The sequence below is a fragment of the Limulus polyphemus genome, unplaced genomic scaffold (assembly GCF_000517525.1).
Source record: "Limulus polyphemus unplaced genomic scaffold, Limulus_polyphemus-2.1.2 Scaffold5523, whole genome shotgun sequence".
Taxonomy (NCBI): Eukaryota; Metazoa; Arthropoda; class Merostomata; order Xiphosura; family Limulidae; genus Limulus; species Limulus polyphemus.
Window position 1 is genome coordinate 1 of NW_013671133.1, and position 21,611 is coordinate 21,611.

The 21,611-nt window shown below is 33.4% G+C and overlaps 1 protein-coding gene across 1 annotated transcript in view; it reads right to left on the minus strand.

Annotated features, from left to right (window-relative positions):
• Positions 1 to 16,657: 16,657 nt before the first annotated feature.
• LOC106472683 (potassium voltage-gated channel subfamily KQT member 5-like) overlaps positions 16,658 to 21,611 on the minus strand; it is a 43,568-nt gene continuing 38,614 nt past the window's right edge. The window contains exons 10-13 of the mRNA XM_022401235.1: positions 19,732 to 19,805; positions 19,401 to 19,528; positions 18,849 to 18,945; positions 16,658 to 18,311 (exon numbers count right to left, since the gene is read on the minus strand). Coding sequence (XP_022256943.1) covers positions 18,123 to 18,311; positions 18,849 to 18,945; positions 19,401 to 19,528; positions 19,732 to 19,805 — 488 coding nt within the window. The 3' untranslated portion in view covers positions 16,658 to 18,122. The remainder of the gene's footprint in view (positions 18,312 to 18,848; positions 18,946 to 19,400; positions 19,529 to 19,731; positions 19,806 to 21,611) is intronic.

The window sequence follows — 21,611 nt, forward strand, 5'->3', positions numbered from 1 at the left end:
ATATTACATCAGAGCATCAGTTGATGTTTAGTCGGGAACTTTGGTCGCCAGTGGATCTGTTAATAGGACGCCCACCTTATGAAGAGTTGCCTGAGAATGTGTCGGAGTTTGTGAAAGTGTTATTGGAAAGGATGGATGATATCCACCATCAAGTGCGTTCAAACTTGAAAACGTCTGTTGATTCGATGAAGTTGGCTTATGATAAGAGATCTACTGAGGTCAGCTTTGTACCAGGGGACAAGGTATGGTTGTATAATCCCAGGAAGACCAAAGGGAAGTCTCCTAAGTTGTCTTCTCCATGGCAAGGCCCATATGACATAGTGGATCGTCTCTCAGACGTGACTTTCTGGATAAAATGTGGTCGGCGAGGTAAACCAAAAGTGGCGCATGCCAACAGGCTTTGGCGTTATCACGGTCCAGGACATTTCAGTTGGGACAAAGTGGACAACAGAACAAATGATGCTGCTGAAGACGTGCCACCTGAAGAAGCCACCATCGAAGAAGAAACTTTACTCAGTTTTGACAAGGGAAACAGTGAAGCTCTTGGTGAAGTTACTACCACTGATGTGACTGTTATCGATGATGGGACATTTACTGATGAAGTGGATGAACCCCACATGAAGCAGAAGACAATGAGACGGAGACCAGTACGGAAGAAGATACGTCCCGTAAAATTAAGAGACTTTGTTGAATTGTAATTTTGTGTTTGTAATTCTGTACAGTTAATTAAGTTATTGGTTTATTGTATGTGGTTATTGTTCGGGACGAACAATACTAACGAGGAGCAGTGTTGCGTCATCGAGATCACATGACTATTCTCACGCCCTCTAGTTTCTAGTTTGTTAATTAACAAACGGAGACGTAACAGTACTTTACTGGAAATAGACTTCACTTTGTAACGAGCATTGATAATCATAGAGGAACATTAATAATGTCCAGAGAAAGAAACAGCTAATTCATTAGGTGTAGTTAAAATATCCTTGTCGTTATTTTACTAACAATTGAGGAAGGAATTGAAAATAAAGGATGGAACATAAGATAGTACTGTAAGTAGAAGTGTTAGTGTTAGGCTTGTAGCGTAACGATGTTACTATATGGTCGTTTTCAATAATGACGTCAACGTTGAGGAAATAAACAGTCTGTTGAGAAATATACCATGTGAAGTTCAAAAAGGGGGAAAATTGAAAATGAAAGCAACAAATTTATGCAAGAGCTTTCATCTGAGTTAGCTCACATGATATCGTCGGTATATCTACAGTAAAATCGAGGAAGGATATCCTAAAACAGTATTAATACATGGTGTTCAACATACCCAACAAATAGGTTTGCGTAGGAAGGTCCCATTTTTGTTTCCATTGTAACTTCACAATCTTGTATATATGTTGACATTGAAATAAAAAATCATATTCCAGAACAATTCTTTGTTGGTTTCTTTGTCAACAAGAACATCTAATAGCAGCAGGTTCAGAAGAAATGCTTCTACTCTGATAATGGTGGCGATCTTTGCTTGGAAAATTATATAGGTAGTCGGAAAGCAAGAGTACACAACTCTCTTTCAGTTGCGGTTTCTCAAATAAATGACCATTCTAGCTGACTTGTTATCTCAACCAAGCGATCTTCCAAGTACAGATTGCAGCCCTTATTGGAGAATTGAAGATGTGACAGTTCATCTGAACAAACTGTGGGGCACTAAAGAGATTAAAGGCTGTACTGTGGGTGTAATGCTTTCACGTTTAAAGGAAGAAACAGCTAATTCATTAGAGGTATTTTAAAACTCTTTGCCATTACTGCACAGACAATTAGAACGAAGGAATTGGGAATAAAGGATGGAACATAGGTACATTTAGGCTGACAAGAATCATAACGTATGTGAGTCTATGGTCTTGTAGTGTACCGATGTTGCTAAATGGTTGTTTTCGATAGTGGCGTCATTGTCGAAGAAAGAAACGGTCTGTTGAGAAACATGCCATGTGAAGTTCAGACAAAGGTGAAAGCTGGAAAGGAAAATACTAAACATGTTTAATTGGGGTCCGTCGGAGTTAGCTCACATAATGTGGTCAATATATCTACAGTAGAACTGAGGAAGAATATCCTGATACTGGATGATAACATGGTTTTCAGTGTACCCAACAAACAGACTTGTATAGGAAAGTCCCATTTTTGTTTTCATTGCAACTCTACAATTCTGTGCTTATGTGTTATAAATTCAAGAAAATTAATTCATATTCAAGACCGATTCTGTTAGACAAAAGATCGTGTCTATTTGGTAGTTTTGTCATGAAAGAATCTAATAGATTTCAGTCCTTCCTTGTATCGATAGTCTTACTCTGATTGTTGGATCTAAGGGTCAACATTATATTAATCAACCTTTAACTTGTGTATCAAAGTCGGTTAAATTCTGCATAATATATAACCTGTGCTCACATCGATAGCCTTACTCTGATTGTGTCGAATTATATACATTAGTGAGGCTGGACGCATGGTCAGTTAATTATCTAGGGAACATCTTCGTCACATAATTAATGGCAATACTGACGAACCCGTTTTCCGATATTTTAATAGCAGAAGTCAAAACATTTCACATCTTCGTTTTCTGGTACTAAAATTAGCTCCAAAGAACATACAAATGAGAGAGCATGAGGAACAATGTCTCATTTTCAATATAGGTATCTTATCCTCTTATTGCCTAAAAAGTAAATTTTATTTTTATTTTGCTTAAATAATCTATTAGATTAGTAATTTTTATTTTGTTTTAAGTTTATATTTTATTTTCTAATCAATTAATTAATTTATAATTAATTTATTTATCTTTATTTTATTTCTGATTCTTTACTTTCCCAACAATGCTGTTCGAGAAACTTCTTGTTATCGTCTATACACACACACACACAGATATATATGACTGTATTTTTAAAGTTTTAGGCCATCATTTGTTGTGATATTTATTCAATTCTCTCATCTTTCAAACATCTTAAAAGCCTAGCAGGGTCTGGCGGTTAGAGCACTCGATTTGCAATCTGCGGGTCCTGAGTTTGAATTCCCTGTCACCGAACGTGCTCGCCCTTTCAACCGTGGAGGCGTTATAACATTACGGCTAATCCTACTATTCGTTGGTAAACGAGTAGTCCAAGAATTGTCGACTGGTTGTTTGACTAGCTGCCATCCATCTCGTCTACCAATGCTAAATTAGGGACGACTAATGCAGATAGCCCTCGGGTAGCTTTGCGTGAAATTTGAACCAAATAAAACATTTTAAACAATTTTTATTAGCCTGAAATTATTTTTGTGTGTTCCAACCCAAATTTTTCAATACAGAATACAATCCGCAGTTATTAATATTCTTTCATTGTTTTGGTGATAAAGGCATGAGTGTATGGCAAGCGAGTAAGTGACGACTAGAGTATGGTTGTCTTTTTCTCACGTCAGTTGTTTACCTGCCACCTATGAGTCAGAAATGTGTCTAGAGCATAAATAACACATCTCAAGATATTCCTCATAACATCTGAATAGAAAATGCTAATTCTTAAATTTCGTAAGCTTTGCCATCTAATATTTATTTTTTTCTTTTCCAGCATGCATACAATTTGTTTTAATAGTGTTAAGAAGAAACATATATATATGTGTGTGTGCGTGTGTGTGAATTGCACCATTTTGATATTGTTTACTGTAATTATTTAACATGTTTACAAACGCGTAATATTTAAAGAGAACTTTCATCGTTACCGGGGTTACTAATCGACTGTAATGTAGTTATCTTCTCGCCCCCCAGTGGCAGAGCGGTATGTCTGCGGACTTATAACACTAGAAACCGGGTTTCGATAGCCCTTGTGTAGCTTTGTGCATAATTAAAAACAAACAATTTATCATGAACATTTCCTATCATAAAGAACTTTTAACGCTAAACGGTCACCACCCACACACGGATGCTATCAACACGATCCTCAGATATCAGTCTTATGTGGCTGTATAGGGTTTCTTTCTCGGGTTACGTTAGTTATTGTAATAAACTGGTGACAGCATGGTGATCATACTCTCGTGCTAAATAAGACCCATTTTCCGTGCAGGAGTTGTTTAAACATTGTCGATACACCATTTTGCCACAAATAACCAATAACTTACCAAAATTATGTTTCTTCAACAACAAAAGACAGCAAACTTTATAGGAAAATCAGCACCACCTTTAGAAATACATAGATATGTCATAAACTTTAATGCATAAGTTCCCACTAAAATCTCGATGGCCTAAATGGAGTTTGTTTGTGGATATTCGCGCGAAGCCAGTGACGATATTTCAAGTGCGGGCGCATTATTTTATTTGTTTATCTATATATATATATATGTGGTAACAAAACATGAATGTTAGAACCTTTGATCTAGTTGTCAGCACGCTAAGTAATACGTAAACAAATAACAAACTTACTACTGACCTACCGGAGGACGTCTTGTGAAGAAAGACAGAGTGTTTGGAATGAAACTATACTCACTTATTTCGTCTTAATAACGTCTATATTCATAAAGTATATATTTAACTTATTTTTACTATCATTTTTTTTTCCAATAGAAGCTAACGAATTCATTTACCTAGTTCTTCCTTTTTTATTTCAATTTTCAGGTCTTCACAAAAATGTTAAAAAATAAAACTTTACGAACTAATCACTTGAAACCTTTTTATTTAAAGTATTTTATGCATAAGATGGTATAAATCTACTAAATACAAAACTGGTAGCAGATATGAAGTCCAAAGAGTTGATGATATAAAAAAATATTGGAATTCAAACAGTTTGTTAGTCGTTTTTATTAGCCTGCCATAATTTTCACGACAGGTCGTGCAACTTGTGTGTAATAGTTGTAGCTTTAGTAAGGTATAACGAAGTGATGAATAATATAATTGTACTTATGAATGGACTGGTTAATGTTGATAAAACCTGCATTACAGGGAAGAATTTTTTCGTTTATTTGTGGATAAGCACAAAGCTATACAATTATTGAAACTCGGTTTTTAACGTTATAAGTCCACAGACTTGCCGCTGTACGACTGGAAGGCCATAGCTAAGAAATCACTACACATAAAATATTACTGAAACATGTTTGACCATGTGGTAGTCTTAGTAATAAATGCTTGTAGGTAAGTAGCTACACAGTAATAAGAAGAACACGAATTTATTTAGCAGAAAAATACTGATTGAAAAAGAAAGATGAAGATATTTCGTATGACTAGAAAACATTGGAAAAGTTTGCCTCACACCAAAGGATAAACAGATTTCAAGGTTCACAGACAACAATAAAATAAACAGCAATAAGAACAAAAAACTTTATTGATCAAACTCTTGTTACTTCTTCCATGGCTAAATTTCTCCAGAGTTCAGAAGTTACCTTTAAACACTTTTAATTACAATCAACTCTTTCTTCGCTACCCATTGAACATAGGCACAAAAAATGTGGCAATATTAACATGTAATTAGTAATTAATAAAATATTTGATAAATAAACAGTGGATTCATCCATCCAATGAATAAGAAAGGTAACAAGGATTCTGTAGTAAAGGATGACAGGCCACGTTTTAAGAATATTGAGGACACGTTACAGTGAAGGGAAGTGAATGTTCTGTTATTATTAACACTAGCAGACACACACGCCAGCCGGGCAGGTATAACTGCTAGTTCCTGCGGAAGGCTATTGGGCCTGCGACCTTTTCTGGAATTGTCTTACAGTTTTACAACAATGTACTTATACTTAACATTCAATAATGTTCACCATCCATGAGAAAAAGGATTTTATTGGAATTTTAGTTTCAAAACGAGCTATTATCACAGAGTAGATTTTGTTGAAGTATTTCTTTGTAGACGCAGTCATCGATGAAAGTGCCTTGTTTTTCTGTTACAACACTCATGAGATTTTCACTAAAGAAAAACAAATAATTTCTTAAGTTTGTTTTATATTTCAAAGTTACTCTTTTTTTTTGTAATTTTTATTGGTTAAATCTGAAACATATTATTTGGGTGGAAATTTTAATTGTTTTATTTATTGCTCAGATATATAAATACTGCCTAGTTATAAAAATATTACCCAGTTATGATTGGTAATGATCGGTGGGGGTAGTTTCCGAGATCCGAGTTTTGGACGTATATGTCGTAAGCTCCATTATAATAAGATAAATGATGACTGCAGAAAATATGTGGAAAAATTATGGCTATTGATGACTGACAATAGAGAAGATTGATGACGTGAAAACAAAGTCAAATTTACAATTTTCTTAAAAATAATTCTGACATTTTCAGCATTAGCTGCTGTTGAGTAAAACTAATGAAAGGTCGCAGAATTGTTCACTATATCTATATATATTAATGTATATCTACTCAATCCTAATTCAACGAAACCAATACTGGACACACGAAACTGGGCAGCTTATATGGTAACTTATAGGAAAGAATTCAGTGGAAAGTTACTAGAATAGTTCAAGAGATGGAAATGTTATCTTTTTGGGATAGGTTAAGATCTTAAATATATTTTCTCTTGAGAAAAGAAGGATAAGAGTTTATCTTATTGAATAAGACTAGGGGACTGATAGGATAAAGGCCTCTGATTTCTTTATGCTGGATTCTGTAAACAATAGAGCAAGAGGATGTACGTTTAAGACTTTGAAAATACAGATGGCTGAGTTCTAGTTCAGACACTTTTATTTATTTAACAGGGGCATTAGCTTATGGAATGAGTTGTCATTAGCAGTAGTGAAAGCTGACACCTTACAAGAGGGAAGAAAATAAATTATTTTATGAAAAATATAGAGTGTGAATATTTTTTATTTCTCTTGGGGGTGGGTGAGGAGCAGCCTTAAAGGACCAAATGGTCTTTCATTGTGTGTATACTATGTTATGGCTGCAATTGTAAGCCTTAAATTTGGCCTTATGTAGAGCATGCTTTTCTACAGGATCGATACTAATATAGATAATGCACGAAAGGCTTGACCATTCAGATTAAACAAGAAATGATGTATCATTTGATCTTGTGACATAAAGTTTCCAAGTAGCAACCTCTTTAGGCTTTTGGATAAATCTGCTCAATTCTTCCACATCTGCATGTTTAAAGTTTGATGGATTAACATTTTTTATCCTTTCCCAAAAGAGTAGCAAATCTCACCAATCATTACACAGTTAAGACATATGGATAGCCTATCCAATTGCACCACATGACTCTGTATCGATATCTGAATTATTCCTATTTGCATTGCTCGCTTTACAAAGTCCTTGCCTTTGATGTACTAATACCTATTGGAACTTGTGGGAAGAACAAAAAGAGGGACATAGTTCCTGTACCTTAAATTTAAAACAAATCGAAAGAAAATTAGATAAAAGTTAATAGTTATTCAAACAGGTAAGCATAGAGTGTAATGACCAAAATTTTAAACAACCGAATATCAATGATTTTGTGATGAAGGATGATAGGCCAATTTGTAACACACTTAAGGCATGTAGTGACTTCAGAATGCGTGTGATCAAATCTATGGCTAATGCCCAATTGAGAAGCGTAGGAATATAATGAAACTACAATAATTAAAAAAGTATTAAATGGTTTCAGCTGTTGTTATTTATAGATTAGACTGATGAAAAGTCACAGAAATGTTCAATGTGTATGCTTATATTCAATGCTCATAAAAAGAAAACTGCATTGGAGATGCTAAACTAACTAACGTATATATCTTAACAAAGAAGTAGAAAACACAGAACTCTCTCACATGCTTGTTTGTTATGAATTTCGCGCAAAGCTACATGAGGGCTATCTGCGCTAGCCGTCCCTAATTTACAATGTAAGACTAGAGGGAAGGCAGCTAGTCATCACCACCTACCGCCAACTCTTGAGCTACTCTTTTACCAACGAATAGTGGGATTGATCGTCACCTTATAACGTCTCTACGGCTGAAAAGGCGAGCATGTTTGGTGTGACGGGGATTCGAACCCGTGACCCGCAGATTGCGAGTCGAGTGCCCTAACCACTTGTCCATTCCTGGCCCTCTCATGTGCATAACTTCTTTTCTCTGCTACCAAAATGAATATATCTCTAACAAATAACATTATATTATTTTGTAATAGAGTTAGTGCCTTAAATATAATAATTAGGTTTAGGACATGCTGGTGCTTTTAGACTCTCACGTACCAAAATGTTGTAGTCACATGAGAGCTTCCAAGAAAAATAGTGTCCATGTTCTCAATAAGATGTTTATGGTTGTGAAGTTCTTCTTTACTCCCACCTGTTTACTTATATACTCTTGTATATTTGAAAAAAATATATACAACATTAACACTAGTAATATATTCTTCTGAATTATTCAGTAGACACGCTGTTTAAGATAATCTAACTTTTTCTCAGAATGTAAGCGATTTGTTCCTCTTCTGGCAAAGCTTTCTGTGGCTTTAATTATAAAATTATGAAAATAATGTATAAATAATCATTTGAATAATTTGGAAAATGGAATATGTGTGTTAGATATATATATATATATACACACGTACATACTATGTTGTAAGAGGAATAGTAACTCATGACGCAGAATATAACAAAGACAAGTCGCAACGGCAACAGACTTCCACTTTAATTCACCAACACTTGTCTCCCTTCACAGGAATTTATATGAAGAACATTCAACTGACTGAGGACGTAAATCGCAAAATTCTTATACCATACAAAGAAGACTCTTCTTTAAATAGCCACCGCAATCAAATAAGAGTTATTACAAATGAATACAAAGAATCTCATTTGCAAAGTCAGGCCAACAGCCTGAACAGTATTACTTGCAGATTGCTCTTCCAACATACCAATAAGAAACCGCGAATACCATAACGTTAGAGTTATTGAAGGGTAGGTTTAATATTAATAACATAACATCAATTTCATCTAAATTAGTTTAAAATTTTTACTATTATTTATGTTGAACATCGTAGTAATAGTATTTTATAGTTATTTCTTAGTAACTGTATTTCATAGTAATATTGTTTCAAGTTAATATCCTGATAATAGTATTCCATAATAATATCTCAGTAATCGTATTTCATAGTAATATCTTAGTGATGTGATATACGAGTATTGTGTGCTTATATATTACGTATTTACCTAACATCTTTTGTGTTGCAGAAATTTTCGATATTTTCGTGTAGTTAGTTTCTGTGCTTATATATTTACCTAACATCTTTTGTGTTGCAGAAATTTTCGATATTTTCGTGTAGTTAGTTTCTGTGCATTTTCAGCGTAAAATCCTTGGCCCACAAAACCATTAAAAATTTTCATTTCTTGTGCTGCCCTTGTGTCTTTGTCTCTCTCCCCTCTATCACTTTGGCCACGAATATGCTGCGTGCCCTTTCACTGGCTGATTGGATGCTGTCTGTACGTCTCAGTTGACAAATGTTATGAGAGTATTACTGATCACGCAAGACACGTAAATCGATATTTCCTGTGTCAGTATGGACACTTAGTTTCTTAGAGTTCTACTTTGGCTTTCATCGTGACTCGTTCTGCAGAGATTCATATTGAGAGAAGAAAAGCTAAAGTAAAAGCAATCGTTCACTTTCCTACACAGGTACGCAGGTTATTATTAGTTTTTATTATATTTATAAAAAAGATTGTTTTCCCTGTCCTTCATATATCCAATCTGTTTATTGCTCACGGAACTTATAACTTAGTCGAGTTTTCAAATTCAGATTACTTTGTAAATTTCCTGCTTGATCCTCCCTTTATAAAGTAGACTTATCCGATACTTGCACGAACGTCAGTTATCTGAGATTATCACAGTAATCTTATTTCATAGTATTGATCAATAATAATCAAAATTTGGGTGAAAAATACGTAGAATTGATAGTCATATGGTTTGGTGTTGAGAAGGGCTCAGCATAAAGCCCTAAACGCTGATACAATACCTAACAAAGGCAGAAATCCATATAACGAAGTCTACATACAGTGTATATATATATATTTCATTTTCAATACACAGTATCTGTTTATCTTGAAAATGCGCACTCACCTTGCTATCTAACTGCGCGAGCGTTCGCACTTCATTTCAATGGATGTAAACAAAAGGTGGATGTGAATATATTTTGGTACCCATTTTGCCCAAAAACATATTAAAAGCTTATCAAGTTTTTAAAAAGGTCTAATTTTAGGTTGTATAATAACATTATAAGTTTATTTATTGATAATATTAACAAGTACGGTAAAGTTTAGCCCTAACTAAACTAAAGCAAAAACACGTACACAAGTTACAGTGTTAATATATTTCTTTACAAGCAATAGTACCCGTCCCCAGTGACGGGAAGTTTAAATTAATCTATCAATTCAAATTATTTCATGGACTTTAAAAAGGTTAATTGTGTTGTACTCTTGGTTTCATTCAGCGCCAAACCTATAAACTACTTATACCGCCTACTAAAGAATGTAAATTGTTGAGTATTTCAGTCATGCTAAGAGCCGTTCAACAATAACATACGGTAAATCTAGATTTTTATTCTTTAAGTTACGTCATATTTTGAAATGTGAATGATAGTGTGATTAATTCTTACCGATTTAGTGTAGAATATCCTGCTTGCGAAATAAAATTGTGCATCAAAATTATTCATGCTTGTTCTTCTGTCATTTCAAAAATGAATGTTGGGCTTTTCCTGCGTGCGCAGCTTTTCGAACGGGAGACGGACGAACGCTCGGACAGCCATCACGGTTCGAAATGTATATATAAGATCGAAAATAGGTCATGCCTAATAAATGCTTAACTAATGTTAGGCTTAAGACAACTGGACTTATAGATTTTGGTGTTTCTGATTATAATTCTTTTGTATTATTCTAGAAATCCTGTATTTAGAGAAGTACTGTTGAATAAAGACACTAATGTTATCGCAAATTTTTTAAGGGTCTTTGCTACTAACAATGTATTTTTTAGCCCACTACTCCCATTGCTGGTTAGTAATATAACCACTAGAGAGCCATTTCCGTCTCTGCATCCGTCACGCGAAACTAAAATATGGGAACATTTTAAATACTCGCCTTTCTGTAAAACCGCAGTAAATCTACGGACTTACGACGTTAAAATCGGGGGTTCGATTCCCTTGGGTGCACATAGCAGATAGTTCAATGTGGTTCTACTTTATAAACAACAAACAAACTGACTCTCTACTTTAACAGTTAAGATAAATTAGGCTTAATATCACGTGTGATATAATTCTGTCTCAAAGAGCGGTATTAAGCTGCCTTTCGTAGGGATTGGATTTGTATTGTTTGTTTGTTTTGTAATTAAGCACAAAGCTACACAATGGGCTATCTGTGCTCTGCCCACCACGGGTATCGAAACCCGGATTCTAGCGTTGTAAGTCCGCAGACATACCGCTGTGCCACTGGAGGGCCCTTTCGTAGGGTAACACTACATATTTGATATCCCTCCATCTAGAATGAAACGTGATATAGGATAGTTAAGAAAAAATACATGAACAAATAAAGAACCAATCTTACTGACGATACTGTGCTCATGAGCTTCGTCAGTCATGTCACCAGATATCGGCCGTATGTTTTTCGAACGTTAGGAGTATACAAAGTGTGGCAGGCAGTCGGTATGAGCCACAAAGAATCAGCTCGTGACTACTTCTAATGAACTCTTCTAACTCGTTTGATAAGCTCTTCTACTGGCTATAACCGACATGATTCTATAGACAAAAGTAAGGAAATATCGTTCGACCTACAGAAACGCACGTATTTCATGACGGTATGAATGGCTTTATTGACGAAGTCGTCTGGATGCACGGAAGATTAAATTGCTTGAATGACATGTTGTGGCGACATCATTTATTAGCTTAAGGCAAGTGTCACTCTCCTCCGAGTTTTAATCAATTTCTTTTTTCTGTCCTGCATTATAATGTTACTCACTTTCAGACGGCTAGATTGAACGGGCTTTGAGATGGTGCCACGTGTTCCTTGTTGGCAGTAGCTGCCTTTTGCCGATGTCTTAGACATTGACCACCCTATAGGTTTTTTGCTACTGCGAGAAATTTAGATAAATAAACATCCACTCCGACTGACGCCGAGTTGGAAAGTTATGCAGTGAGTCACAGTCTATTTCAATCATTATAGAAAATAACACTACTCATTTAGTATCCTATAAACAAATCAGCTAATTAGGATTTTCCTATCTTTTCAATCGGTGACTTTACTATAAACATTACACCATGTTTACCACAGTTGATTTTTATCGACACTATAGCGATGCTGTATATTAATTTATATCACAAAATATAACTCTTTTTCAAAGATTTCGTGTGTTTGTTTCTAAAACTGGCGATAAAACGACAAGTGAGTCATATAAGAGTTGTGACTTATGAAAGACGCCGATAAAAGATGCATTAGTACATTTTAAATTCTTATTTAAATTAAATATCATATCGTCAAATTTATCAGTTCATTGTTTCTTTTGATTATGTTAATAGTAATAAAAGAATACGGTTGAATGAGGTTTTTATAACATACTACGTGTAATCTGTTTTTAAGAGAATCATGAAGAGAAAACGCAATTGTGTAAATCTTCTACCAGAAGAGCTGTTAAAAACATACAATAACAATTAATAATAACTACGCTTAAAGTGAGTAACAGGCAAACCACAAGAAGCCTCTCTGACCACTTTCTTTAACAAATTGTTAGCGGTGTTTTTGGCTCTAAACTTTCTAAAGTATATTCTTCTTGATTTTCTTAGCCTCGCTGTATTAAACCTAGGCAATCTCTGATGCCTATCATCCACTGATCTTTATGTCTTTCCCGACAACTGTTAAACAGTCATCTTGTTTGTTCTGATGCTTATGTGTTTTACGAGCTTTGAAAGTGAAGGTCAGGTCCCAGTTCTTTTCTTCACCTGCAGTATCAATATGTTTCATCCAGTTTCTGGTTAATACACATGAAAACTACTCTTCCACAGCTTACAAAAACAGGTAAAAAGCAATACGACACTTAATGTCACCCATATTATTATTATGTTATTGCCTTTTCTCTCTCTTCTCTCCCTTGCAAAAGCGGTAAGTCTACGGATTTACAACGTTAAAATCAGCGGTTCGATTCCCATCGGTGGACACAGCAGATAGTCCGATGTGGCTTTCCTATAAGAAAAAACACACACTACTCCTTCTTATTCACGTGTGTTTACTTTGTATTTCGCTCCCCAGTGGCACAGCGGTATGTATGCGGACTTACAACTCTAGAATCCGGGTTTCGCTACCCGTGGTGGGCAGAGCACAGATAGCTATTTTCTTTAAGCAGATTTCAATTATTTATGTACATATTTAGGGTTTGTAAATGTCAATTATGTATGGGGTGCGTATAAATGGTGTGATGTAATGTCTTAAATTTAATAATGTTGTTTTTACGGTTTCACTTTATAAATAAAACAATCTGTAATGTTGATCTTATCAACTTTATAATTTTCACTTATGTACATTTTACAAAAGTGGATGGTATTATTATAGGCAGATAGTTTAATAGGATATCTCATTGTAGGGTGTCTAAACTTGTCATCAATGTCTAGATTTAATTAAATGTTTTAAAAGTAAAACCATTAATTTAATGATATAATTATTATAATATTTTTACATGTGTCAGATTTTATCACACAATTTACAAATATCTGTCCTGAAAAGGACGGAAGTTTCATGTTAACATCTCTAAATAATATACAATAATTTAACACAGAAACACATTGTTTCACTTTATATATATACATATATACATAACGCATGTTTCACTAGTCATAATGTTTGGCGTTATGGATTAAATGTATTCTTATGTTAAGCCTTTTTAATGTATGTAACTCATTCACTCATATCTCTAATTTTAACACATGGTTAATAAACTCTGTAGTAAATAATTTTGCTACAACAAAGTATAATAAATGAATGACTTACTGTTTATCCAATTATTTTACTATTTAGAATAGCAACATTACCATTTTTATAAAACATGCATTTGAAATACAAACATACTATATAATTAAAAAGTCATAAAACTTGGTGGTTTTGTAGTACAGTCTATAAAACAAAGTTTCTCATGTAATAGACATTGAGAGATATATGTCTGTGTCTTGCACAGATCCAAAACTGCAGACAGTCTAAAGATTTATCACAGAACTGAATCTCTTAAAAGGCTAATTGTTTTAAATGGTCTGGAAGTAGAAAATTTTGTAACACACAAGTACATGCATATACAGTACTGTGCAAAAGTGTTTGGACAAAGGCAAAAATTAGATTTCAGGCTACTTTCAAAGAACAATGAAAGGTAAATCACAGGTGTGTCATGATATAAAATACAATTGAGTTTATATATTATTGATTAATAATATTGAACTATCCTCCTATAATAGCACCATCCACCTTTGTAAAATATACATAAGTGAAAACTATAAAGTTGATAAGAACAGATAGCCCTTCGTGTAGCTTTGTGCTTAACTCGAAACAAACATATTACACAAATTTTATCGTAAATACAGAATGGCCCCCAGTGGCACAGCGGTATGTCTGCGGACTTACAATGCTAAAATCCGGGTTTCGATACCCGTGGAGGGCAGACCACAGATAGCCCATTGTGCAGCTTTGTGCTTTACTACAAACAAAACAAATACAGAATGAAATAAACGTAACTGATTATTCAAGTTCATGTTTGCTACATAATTGATCGCCTTCAGCGTAATTCAAAAATATATCACAGTCCAAAAGCCAACAAGTTAAACAATTACATTGATCAACCATTAATAATAATAAAAAAATAAGACAATTTAAAAACTATCCACGGTCTATTAACGTGCATAGGGGAAGGTGGAGTAAAACGGTTATCTTAACTTTGAATGTGGTTTTCACCTATTAAATATCATGCAAAAACAAAAGATTTTAAAAGGAACCCTTATTTATTATAACTACCATTTCTAGTTGGAACAAAGATTGGACAAATACATTTTTTATATATTAAAAATACATTTCTTGTGGTAGGGACTGTTTTACCTTTACGCTTAGATAAAATGAACCTCAAAATAGGATAAAACGGCTCACATCTAACTCATAACAATTGCAATTTGAAGTAAATTTTGCATTTAGCAACTGCAGTTAAAGTACTTAAGTTGTCATTTAAATGATGCCGGCAGAGATCGGGAAGACCATATGCAATGTCGCAAAAGAACTTATGTACAGTGTGGCCAACTTACTCTCAGCCACTCATTGTGAAGCAATTAATTGCACGTTATAAAAATTCTGCGAACTTTGTGCTTCTTTTGCGGCATATTCGGCCGTCTATAACTCCTCTTGTTTGAAATCGATAAAGTAAAATACCCTGAAATATCTATTTTATAGCAATAAAAACTTCATAGTGTTAGCCCTAGATTAAAGTTGTTATAAAATAAAGTTGCGCTTTCACCAATGACATTCTACCTGTCGGCCAGTGTGTTTATGTACGTGGTCAAGTCAAGTGGACAATGGTTACATATAATTCACTATAGATACCAACACGTCATAACTGATTATATACAGATTATATACCTCACTTTTCTATATACTCCTTTAAAAGCTATAGGGAAAATCAAAGTACATAGGAATCGTGAGCACGATTGCTACACATTGCACAAAATAGTAATGAAATGTATACAATACATTCATCAGACTTTTAACGTTTAAGACTTTAAAAATGTTTTACATTTTTGTGAAACATTCACGTCATGAACGTATTATAATAACATATAGTTAGGCTCATCTTACTAAGTTTAAAAAAAAAGTGAATAATGTTAAACTTTTATGCTTTTAACGTTAAATAGACTTTACCATAACACTTATAACGAAAAAGAACGAATGAAAAACATTACAGATTATGTTCTCTGATATCTGTTGGAATATACTTTTCTCCAAATTTTCCCAAACAAATACATATATGAAATAATGTATCAATCATTATGTCATGTACGAGTGCTTAAGATTGTAAGTAGTATTTCATATCGAAATTTCACTCGTTATAAAGTTTCAACGTAATAGTTTGTGAAATATAGTATCCAGCTGTTAATTTACCAAGTTTTAAAAGCGTCCGCTACCCGGATTTTATATCATATGATAAATTTGTCATTTACATCGTATACCAAATCAAAATTTAGAACATACTGTCCTATGTAATGACGTTTCTTTAAGGGCAGCAACAATATGTGATAGCGATAATTGATACATCTCGACGTTTCGGTAACTTCCTTTTCCCGTACCTGAAAAATCAATATGTGTCAACCAGAGTGTTGTTACCCATAAAAAAAATGCCTCATATATCACAGATACATGGCCTATACCACCCATCAAACATAATGTCCTAAACCTAATAGAGCTTAAAATAGCTGTAAAATGGAAACATTCAAAAAGAAACATATTTAAATATGAATATACAGTAGTAGATTTATTTTGATTTACATACGTTTAAAATATTGGTTAAAGGTATAAACCGAAACGCATTTTTATACACCAAAGTTATTACGGCTCTGTGAGTGAAAAATATAAAATAAGATTATGAATTCGTATGTATGCATATTGAAATATAAATATGTGATGGTGATATGTAACCGCTAAGAAGATTAAACCAATTTTATGAAATCAAGCAACAAGCGGTTGTTTTGGCAAAGAATATAGTGCACTGTCAATAAGTACCACTGGCACGGAGCGTTAGTTTCCCACAAAATGTTTTCATTTGCTATAGAATAAGGCATCTGTGAGGTTAGCATGAATTGTTTACTGCATTCACAGTATTTCTCTAATACATATCTATACTTTTATTTTTTCTAGGAATAAAATTTCAGCTCTAAAGTAATTAATGAAAAAAAACAAGGTTATCAGCCTTTTTGTATAAGGGAAAGTCAACTGTGATTAAATGAAAGAACAATAGCCATTCACATTTTTAGGTTACAGATCATATCAAAATAAAACCTCTCTAAAGACAATCAACACATAATGGTAACAGTGCTAGCAATATACAGAATCTCAACTGAATTACTAATACATTATTTTGATGCAAAAATATAAATTACATAGACTAAAGTTTCATAATATCATTATCTAGTTTATCACCTAAGTACTGAGAGAATAATGTTCACATTTCCGAAGAAAACAGATCACCCCTACATTCCAGAAAGTAAAGATATTCTAATGTTACTTGTATAGAAATATATATCAAGCTTGTGTGTTATAGCTCTAGTAAATTACTAAGATCGTTAAAAATGTGTCGAACATGCTAAATATCCCTGAGATTCTGCAGTTTTGTTGATAATGACAACTTCAGCTCTAGATCGTCGATGATTACTTTGACCACAAAAAAAGCCAATCACGGGTGCAAGGTGAGTGGATGAAATGAAATCTGAATGAAAATGTGTTATTAATGGAATAAGTATCTGTGTGTACATACTTTAAAGTAAAGTTCCAGAGAACATGGCAAAACAACACAGTCGTGCTGAGTTTCGTTTCTCGCAATTGTTTCTTTATTTGATATATTCTAAAAAGATATTGTGATATCTATGCTGCCATCATATTTGGAGCAAGATGTAAATGTTTGTATGTACACATCTAGAAATTCTTCCTAAAAGAATGATGTTTCTAAGAATACCACAAGAAGTCGCCTTCAAGTTACGCTTTCAAATATCGTACCTGTTGACCCATTGAAACCCCTTTTAAAGTAAGACAGCTGTAGTAGTATTGGTGTGACAGTCGGAGTTGGCTTTCTCATTTTCTTCTGGCTTTAAGATATCTCTAACTTCGTATCCTCAAGACAAGAATCGATATCTCCCTCGGTCGCTGCTGGAGATTCAACTTCTACTAACCTAGGAGGATATATAGTCCTTACCGAATCTATCCATGATAATAGTGTACTCTGAGAATCTTTTCTGAATTAACTCTTATACTAGAACACAACGCTAAAAACGAGTCAATGTCAGTTGATCTCTGCGACTTTCCAGCTACAATTATGCTCGTGTCGAGAGAATGACACAAAGCAACACGCTTTTTCAGCCTCTGACTCAAGTCTGAATTTCCACGCTGCATGGGCCCAATTATGTTCTTTATTACAGGGATGTTTGGTTCACTCGGCTGTTTTTCTGTAAAGTTATAAATTAATTTCGGGACTGTGGGTAGAATGAAAGGTTAATGCGGGAGGTGGGAATTTTAGTGGTTGCTAAAGTCATTGTGGAGTGTGATAGTGAGGGCGAGAAGTTGTTGAGTGTCACAGTTGAAATCCAACGCCCTCTGTCTTTTAAGTACATTTCCACGAACTGGTCTAATTTATTCTCGATATCTTCAATCTGTAACAATATATATATATATATATATATAAACTTTTAATATGATACTTTATACTTAGGTAAAACAAGTTGTTTGCCAATCTTAAATGCAATCATACAACATTAAGTTAATTTTATAACAAGTTTTATAAATTAACATTTTCTATGATATAATTTCATCAGGGTGTAAGATCTGACAATCTTTCTATAAAAATAGAAATGTGTATTTCTATTATTTTATACATAAATCAATATCAGAAAAAAAATCAGCTTTAAACTAGAATTGTGAATGAGCATCAAAGCAGGAAATATACATAGGAGAATACTTACGTTTGCTGTTAACTTCAGGCCCACTTGATCAGAAGGAGCTAATGAAACTAAACAGTTTACAGTAGGATTGGGAGATTGGAAATCTTAATTTTTTTTCTCGAAGCGGTAAATATTTTCTCTCTCGTTCATGATTACAAAAATGTTAATAATTATTATCAATCCGATACTTTAGAGAAGTAAAAGCAACCCTGAAGTACTCATAAACAAACAAACAAAAAAAAAACCTACCGATCTCTCTACTTTCACTATTCTGGAAGCTAAACTGATTATAGGCTGATATACATCTTTTCCTGTTGAGCTTGATTTTCCTAGAATTAGGTCTAACCTATAAGAATACAACATAAAGTTGAATTGATGTTTTTAATCACGTTTTACAATAACAAAAAACGAGTTTTTTACATTAACTGGTTTTGGACGTACAAATAATATAAAAGTAAATAAAAGTGATATTTTTGTTTCCATAAAAACAGAACGTGGTAATTACATGTCCAATTCAAGAGAAAAACCTAAAATATACATGTTCTTTACATATTAAGATGCCTACAATTAATTATTTACGTACAAATTTATAGAAGCCTAACACTCAAACAATACTCACAAATGCAATGATAAATGTTTAGTTGCATTCAGAAAATGAATTATTATTCAGACTTCAAAATTCTTGCTCAAAATAAATCATTATTAACAATCATTTATATAAATACATATAAAGTCGCACCTATAAACCTGTTTACTCCCTGTACTAAACAAATGTTATCACTTAACATTTTTATACCTTACCTTCCCTGTACGTTTTTAACTCTGCCCAAAAGGTCCACGTGACTAGATGAGTATTGTTCAATTACATCTTTGACATCGTAAGGTTTCAAAGCCTCCTTGAACTTCCTCCTTGCAACGAAGTATTTTATCTAAAAAGAACAAAATAATCATTCATATATTATTTCATAACGTTTTCCGTTTGCTTATCATTATCATTTTAACCTTCAGAAAACACATCTTTGCACCTTACCTTCCTTATATGTTTTTAGCTCTGTCAAATAGGTCCGGGTAAGGGTATATTTTTGAAAATATACAATAGCTTCAAGTTATTGAAATAACAAACCATTCATACCTTTCGTACAGCTCTGATAGCTGATTTATGCTGTTTTGTCAAAACAGTGAGCTTTGGTTCTTCTATATCTTCTTCTGAAAACAATAAACATATCAAGGTTTAAACGAAAAGATAATCCCTTAAGTTAATTAATAAGTGTGTTTATTGTTTCAAAGGTATCATAAAGTTAAAACCATATCAGTACTTTTGTTTCAATTCAGGTAAAACAGTTTTTATATAATTTCAAAAAAAATGTTTACTTTACTAATAGCAATGCAAACGATTTATTTCTAACACTTAGAGCATTTCAAAATTTTGGACATATGGTTTTTAAGTTTTTCCTAAATTAAAAAAAATACTTAGAATCAATGTAAGTAAAATAGTCCTTGACATGATGCCGGCAAAGTTTTCTTATCCGGATACATCCCTAATCTCATTAGTTTTCATCTTATATTATCGTACATTTTTTTTAGACTACTAAAATGAAACATTTTAATATTATATTAAAAATATACATGATTGTGTCCTAATACTAATATAAACGTGAATCAGGAAAACTGGAAAAATAAAATTAACACTGACACTAACACTAACATATGGACGAAAACAGCAGAATACGAACACTGAAAACAAAAGACTATCTAATTATTTTCACCTGCTGCTATAAAAATCAAACAAAAAATTAACAAAGTGTAGGATAAAAAAAGGATTTATAGAATGTATAATGTAAAGGATATCTGTTAGTGTAAGTAAGATACGTCAATGTTTGTGGTTATGTTATCAAATTTGAGACTTCAAATTGAAAGTCAAATGGGATACTACAAAATAAAAGCAAAACAGTATTTCACTTTAATATTTTCTTTTTTTAGTTTATTTACTGATTAAGTATTATTTTATTCCAAGTTACAGCTTTTACAATAAAGAATATTTGTTTTAAAAACAGGTATGACGTTTCGATTACTGGTATGGTCAAAACTTGTGTACTTGAGAATGAGCGCACATGTGATTGAAACGTCGCACCTACTCTAAACACAAATCTTCCTTACTGTAAAAGCTGTAACTTGCAATAAGATAGTATGATACTTTAATTCATTATTTTCTTTCTTATTTCGTGCGTGAAGTTATTGTTGTTGCGAGGTGTTGTTCATTTATAAAAGAAAAAAAGTGAGGCCTTTCTAAAAGCGTGAAATATGCTTTGTTGTTAAACTATTGAAAAAGCAACAAATCTGAACTTTGTATACAAAGTAGCACTTTGTTTATACATTAAATATAATTGTACATGAAAGTTCACTAGCTTTTGAAAATTAACAATCACAGGTTGTGCTAAGTTAAATCATGACTCTATACCAAAGGTGCAAAAAAATCCAGTACGAGATGGCGCAAACGATACATTTTATTTGAGTTTTCCACCTCTCTCTTCCCAAGATAGCGATTACTAATGAATAAGCTTACCTTGTAAAAACATGAAGAAATTACAAATACAACTCAATGTTACTAATGGTATGATTATTCGGACTACTATTCTCGTCTTTATGATGTGTATTATTATATTCAGAACGTTTCGACCAGTGAATTTTCCGCACGTCGTCAGGTGATGTGTCACAACCAGAAAGCTTTTATATGGAATTACCAGGATTCGAACCGCCGAGCCTATGACCTCGAATATGGGTACTCCAACCGCTTGGCTATCAAGGTGATACTTTTTTTAGATGTTTTGGAAGTACCTCTATTATTTTTTGTCTCATTTTCTTCGTAATACTGGGAGCCATATCGAGTTTCTGTCTACACTTGGCTTACTGATGTGATTAGTAGCTAATGCTATGTGTGCTGCATCCTTGATCTTAAGGTGAGTGTTGTTATTACTTCTAAAGATGGTCCTGATGTTGTATCATCCACAGATT